Raw genomic sequence first — 6,473 nt, forward strand, 5'->3', positions numbered from 1 at the left:
AAATTAGCATTATACTTATGCTTTCCTAGATGGGCCCGCCACTTCATCAATTCAGCTTGCAGACTTCACGTGCAAATTAATTGATGTTGAATTGTCAAATTGCTTGACTATCATTTTATCCTTCCAAAACTTAAGCATTAGGATGTGTCCTTTCATGTGGGTCCACCATTAAGTGGTGTCTTTCAGGACGGGCTCGCCATAAAGTACTAGTCAAGTGAAACCTCACCACATGTTATCATCGTAACCGAAGTTGAAAGCATGCTATTAAACAATATAAGTATTGTGCCTTAAAGACCTGGTTCACGTGCTTTGTAGCTTTTAATCTTTGTTCATGATTAAAGATAGGTTAAATAACAAATAGGTGGGCCCATTATTTGAAATTTGAAAATTTGACGAAAGCATGTGAATGAAAAGTGAAATATCCGCAAGAACCTGTCTCCAGAAACATTGTGAATGTAAACTGGTTCCTTCATTCTTTTCAGTGTGGGCCCGCCATCGATCATATTTAACTCAAGCTTTAGATGCAAAGCTCTCGATCAGGGGTCTTTAATAGTTCAGCGACCACATCATCCTCAAGTCGCTTCAACCGTGCAAGCAAAGAAAATACCATCGTTGTCATGTTTTTCGCGTGTGGATACCGCGTGCACCTGATCGGCTGGGACCAAGGCTAGAGGGGCGCGGTTGTAACTGAGCTGGCGTGACAGCTGCGTGGCCACACTCCGACCAGAATAGCGGGCGATAGTGGAAAGACTTGGCGGCTCGGTTGGGAGGAGACGACCGTTATGGGGCAACCATGGCGAGAAGACTTGAAGTGTAGGTGAATCGGTGGTTAGGGAGGAGACAACCGTCATGGAGAGACTTGAATTTTTTCTTGGAGAAATTGCTTGTGAGTCCCATGAATAGGTGAATTGCATGTCTCCATGGGTGTATGCATCAGTAGTTGGGGATCTAGGCGAGCGATACAATGGCGGATGAAATCGTCATGGCACCAGTGGTTGGGGATTTATGGTGGGCGACCAGAGGTTGGTTGGGTGAGAGTCCTTGGCGAGAGTTCTGGGCTGTCTGGCGAGGGGATCTACGGTGGGCGACCAGAGGTTGGATGGGCGAGAGTTCTGGGTTGTCACTTCCTTGAGCGTTTATATCTGGGGCAAGTAGTTGTAATCCAGGAAGGTGTAAACCACTCCTATTTTTGGTCAATTGGTTGGGCGGTTGATGGTGTTGGGTGGTTGATCTGCACCGATCATCTGTGTAGTTGCGTGATCCGCTCATTAGTCGGCGGGTTCCAGGGGAGTTTGGGCGACTGGTTGAGCGAGGCTCCTGATAGTGGTGGTGAACAACATTGGTGGTCGCCCGGAGTTCGTGGGCGCTCGGTGGTGGTCGCCCTGATATATAAATGTATATATATCTTTTTGAGCTGAGTTAAAGACGATTGGAATATTGAGAGGTTGAGAGAGTGTTTTGGTTTTACTTTTTTGCATTCGCCACCTAAGATCTATTCTTCTTGAGCATCATGACGCTTTAACTTGAGAATGTGATCTGGTTCATATGAAACTCATGTGCCAATCGGTTTGAGGCTGGCGAGCGAGGAGGTTGAAGTTGTCCGGTCTGGGTGAACAGGTGATGAGGCGGTGCTGTTTGGTTAAGGTCAGGTTGGCGACCGGTTGGATGTATCTCATCGGTATAAGCACATGGTGATCCTGGTAGAGTGAAACAGCCAACAGATTGAGACAACATGTGGTTCATAAAGCTGGTCTCCTTTTTCTTTGTATATTTTCCTTTTACTTCAAGGATTTGGTTCTCCTGCATTTCCGCTTTCTGTCTTCTAGAGTCTTGTTTTCTTTTTTCTTTGTAAATATGGTTCTTCAGTCTGAAGTTCTGTTTGAAGGCTTTGTGTATATTCCAGTAACATGGCTTTTCGTAGTTGAGTAAACAAGGGTCTTTGCAGGAATGCCTTTCAGGAAAGGCAATCAAGGGGTTGTAGAATAGGAAGAAAGGAGAGTTCTTAGAACTTCCAGTAAAGAAATGGGAATCGAAATTTGTCGTTTCCCACAGATGGCGCCAATGTACTCATAGTGGTACATAAATGTCTCCCATGGAGGGTGAAGTATGTTGATATAGGGAGTGTCCATAGTGGCAATAGTAGAGACCAACCACTAGTGGAGCTTCTCATGGTGCATAAAGGGGGGTGTGTGTGGAAGTGGCTAAGGTGGCTCTCCATGGTCACAGCCGTAGAGGCTGAATGGAGAACAAGAAGTCCCTCTCCTCAATGTGATAGGGAGTATTTAGAGTTGGACCTGGTCCACCTAGCCAGCCTAGCCTTTTTAGGCTAGGCATGCTGAACCCCTGCCCTTGTGCAGAGGCAGCCTTGTGCCTTGGGAAGAGGGGGAATCCTAAGTTGCCTTCTAGAAGTGGGCTCTTTAGGCTGGGCCCAGTAGTGGGCCTATGCTTGTGGGCTATCCAGAACAAATGTCATGTGACAAACATCTATTTTTCCCTTCTATTATTGATGTTGTTCATTTGTTGTGAAGAATGAACATAAAGATAGCAAATAACGAAGCTAAATGTAGGATCCAATCAACAATAATATCTGAGCTTTTATTTTCTGAAACCAACCAAGACCAAGACCAACAAGACAATGTGGCATACATATATATACTTCTATATCATCTCAACCTGGCCACCACGCTTCTTATTGGTGGCCCCAGATTCAACATCATCATATACTGAGCTTCCATACTTTGAACTTGAGTTTTCAAGCTTATCACCCTGGCCCCAGATTGCATAAGCTTCTTCTCCATGAGCAGCCTCATCACCTATATCCATATCCTCTTCAGACATTCTCAATGGAACCAGAAATCCAATGAAGAGACATATCAAACTTGTGCTTATAACATTAAGTATGACAACAAACAAAATCCCAAGGAATTGGATTCCTATTTGTCTCAACCCAGTACCGAACATGTTCATTTGGATGCCATAAAATAGTCCAACGTATTTATTATAGTTTCCATAGAACAACATGTTCAGTCTTGGCTCTGCAAAGAGACCAGTGAGGATTCCTCCAAGGGTTCCTGCAACAGCATGAGTGTGAAACACTGCCATTGTATCATCCACCTTCTGTAGTATTTTTGATCTCTTATGGATTACCATCATAGTGACCCATGGAATTAAGCCTGACAAAACCCCCATCACAAGTGCTGCCCATCCTTGCACAACCCCTGAACATGATACAAAGCAACAATTATACCATAAAGCATGATCAATATGGAGATTTTTGGTTATACTTTATTATCAAGATTGTACATATACCTTTGTCCTGATGCGTTTGGTACATGTACTTTTTTTGGATTCCGGAAAACTGGTATTGAAAATTCTATTTACTCACGTTTGATATAAATTTCATAGGGATTCTGATTTGTGAATAAATTGTATAGCAAAATGACATCCAAAAATAGCATCAAGAGGGTATTATTCTTGGAATCTCGGGTGTTGAAATTTTTTGACATTCTCAATAATATTTAACAATCAACCAAATATAAAATCAGTGAATTTGAGCCAATATTTTCAGTAATATTTTTGTTTACCAAACAGTTTTTTTATCATATTCTCAAAAAATTCACTTTCCCAGCATATTCTTGATAATCATGATTTCCGGGCAAAAAAAATTTCTACTCTACCACATACCCGCTTAGAGACTAATGTTTAGCCAAGCATCTTGTTTAGCCAAACACATAAAAGTTTGTGTTTATTTATTTATCTTAGTGCTATCTTAATTGTTGATTTCATTTGTATTTAACGACTCACGTAACTAATAAATTAGAATAGTTTAACATCTACGAAATCAATAGCTAAAATTTAGTAAAGACTTGTTTTCCCTTATTAAAACATTAGCTACCAATTGATGAATGGTACCACTATATTTTTTTTTAAGAAAAAGAGTTAACAGAGAAACGTCATATATTGGATTTAAAACAAAAGATAATAGATTCTTTTTATCTTGAGAACTTGTTGCAGTATTGGTTAAAATTTACAAACCTGCAGCTGGGGTTATGCAAACCAAACCAGTAATCATGCCTTGAACAGCTCCAATTACAGAAGGCTTTCGGAAATAAAGGACATCAAGGATGACCCAAGTAAGCAAGCTAGTAGCAGTGCAAGCATGTGTATTCAAGATAGCCAAAGAAGCATCCATGCTCACTACATATGGATCTCCTCCATTGAAACCTGTCCAACCCATCCATAGCAGCCCTGCCCCTGCTAACATTAGAAGTATGTTGTTTGGAGGGAACCTCTCCCTGTCCTTGTTTAGCCGGGGTCCAACCTGCCATATCATATATGCATTCATATTATATGGTATCTTAAATTTAAAGTTAACATTAATTTATGGTATTTGATTGTGGTTTATTTATCCCTTCATTCTAGGATCAAATATAGGATTGCCAAAGAATGTTTTCAGGTATATGTTAAGATCAATAGACTTTGGCCTAGTTAAGAGGTCACAATCACCACTCTCCATTAAATCTCTACAAACGAGCATAGTGGTAAGCAGTAGCGGACCCATAAAATTTTATTTATGTGTGCATATTTAGTCTGAATATTCAGTGGAGGGGATTTGGGGCAGTGCTTCAGAAAAAAAAAAATTAAACAAAATTTTAAATACATTAAAAAATAAAAGAATAAAAAAAAGAAATTTATATCCCTCATGTTACATGAACCAAATTTTTTGTCATGTTAAGAAAAAGACAAGACCAATTCATTGAATAATGTGTCATCTCACTTTCTTTAATATTATATAACTTCACAAAAAATTTCATTCATATAATATGAGAGATATTATCTTCAAACAACAAAAGAAAAGAAAACTTGTTATCAAAAAAAAAAAAAAAAAAAAAACTTGAACTTAACATAAAAAAATAGTAATCAATTTACTGATATAAAATCACTAAATTAAATATAAGCAGTAAATAATATGTGTTTCTTTCTTAGTATATGTGCTTGTATATCTGGCAATACAGCCACTAAAATTGCTTTTTGAGTGACACTCATAATTAATTAAAAAATATATCTTTTCTTTACTAAAAATTGTATGACCAAATTTATGTGTGCACTTGCACACATTTGCAACCAAATAGGTCCGCCCCCGGTGGTGAGTACAATCCTCTTACATATTTACAAAAAGGCTTTTCAAAATTTGAACTCGTGATCTTTTCGTCACAAAGAAACAGTTTTATCACTGCTCCAGACTCATCTTTTAAAAGATCGTAGCCATGCATAAAAAATATTTTTGCTTACCCAGTATGCAGCTGTGAATCCAGCAACCCCTGAAGACAAATGGATAACATATCCACCTGAGTAATCAATTAACCCCATTTTGGAGAGAAAGCCCTGAGGACTCCATATGCTGAATGCTGTGAAGGTGTAGGAGAATGTGAGCCATAAAGGCACAAATAACATCCAAGCATAAAAGTTCATACGCCCCAACAAAGCCCCAGCTATTAGAATCAAAGTAATAGCAGCAAAAACACCCTGGAAATACACCATTGTAGCATTGGGAAATGCCCCCGAAAAAGCTGGCTTGAAAAGATAAACCTCATCCAGTGCAGCACCAGGTTTTCCCAAGAAAGGAAGAAGGTGATCACCAAAAGACATTCTATATCCCCACACAACCCAACAGAAAAAAACACAAGCAAAAGCATAGAGTGCCATGAATGCTGAGTTCACAGCCCATTTCTTCTTAACTGCTCCACCATACAAGATTATGAGCCCTGGAACACTTTGCAGCCCCACTAGTGTTGCAGCTACTAGTTGCCATGCATTATCAGCTTTGTCCATCCATTCAGGGGTTGCACTATTTGAGGGAAGTGGAACAGACACATTAGCCATTTTTTTTTTCTCCCTTTCTTTTGGAATCAATGTTGAATGTTTTAAGACTGACTACTAACAAATGAGCTAGCTGGGTGGTGGATCAAGATGCTATGGTGTGGGATTTATATATAAAATTTTATAGGACTATGTTTTGATTCTATATAATAGCTGTAATGTTGTTATTCTTTGTCCTAGACTATGTCGCACATAATATTATTGATTAATCTTAGGCGGGTATTACAAGCTTTTTTGGTTAACGAGATCGCCAATGCTCATTTGTGTCTTAGTAACTGTCTACCAATCACAAGAAGGCTATTAGCCTATTATCATTTCCATAATTTTTATTTACACTAAAATTGCTTATTTTGATTCTCATCACACGAATTTCTACTATAATGTCCATAATCTTCTTTGTTCGTATAGCGTATGTTGACTCAGATCATACTACTCATTTCCCCCATTGTCTTTCCCCCGTTGTCTTTCTAATAATATCGAACGTGTTATTCTTAATATATATGTATTTACATACACATAAAAGGGCTTTTTGACCCTTTTGCCCCTAATTAAATAATTAATAACCAATTTTCCCCTCCCCCAGAACTATCCAC

At 39.1% G+C, this 6,473-nt stretch overlaps 1 protein-coding gene across 1 annotated transcript; it reads right to left on the bottom strand.

Annotated features, from left to right (window-relative positions):
* Nucleotides 1-2,658: 2,658 nt before the first annotated feature.
* LOC133299727 (ammonium transporter 2 member 5) lies at nucleotides 2,659-5,883 on the bottom strand. The gene is made up of 3 exons (XM_061499215.1): nucleotides 5,293-5,883; nucleotides 4,036-4,321; nucleotides 2,659-3,218 (listed from the first exon to the last, which is right to left on the bottom strand). Exons 1-3 carry the CDS (start codon nucleotides 5,881-5,883, stop codon nucleotides 2,659-2,661), a joined length of 1,437 nt encoding a protein of 478 aa, XP_061355199.1.
* Between the last annotated feature and the right edge of the window lie 590 nt (nucleotides 5,884-6,473).

This window comes from Gastrolobium bilobum, unplaced genomic scaffold (genome assembly GCF_033153095.1).
Source record: "Gastrolobium bilobum isolate Gb01-03AN ecotype WA unplaced genomic scaffold, APGP_CSIRO_Gbil_v1 utg26868, whole genome shotgun sequence".
Classification (NCBI taxonomy): domain Eukaryota; kingdom Viridiplantae; phylum Streptophyta; class Magnoliopsida; order Fabales; family Fabaceae; genus Gastrolobium; species Gastrolobium bilobum.

Bases quoted from the DNA above. Each gene is read 5' to 3' on its own strand.
- LOC133299727 (XM_061499215.1), bottom strand. From the start codon at position 5,883: ATGGCTAATGTGTCTGTTCCACTTCCCTCAAATAGTGCAACCCCTGAA. The intron at 4,322-5,292 runs GTAAGCAAAAAT...ATGATATGGCAG, and splicing joins GATTCACAGCTGCATACTGG to GTTGGACCCCGGCTAAACAA. The intron at 3,219-4,035 runs GTTTGTAAATTT...TATCATGTTCAG, and splicing joins TTGCATAACCCCAGCTGCAG to GGGTTGTGCAAGGATGGGCA.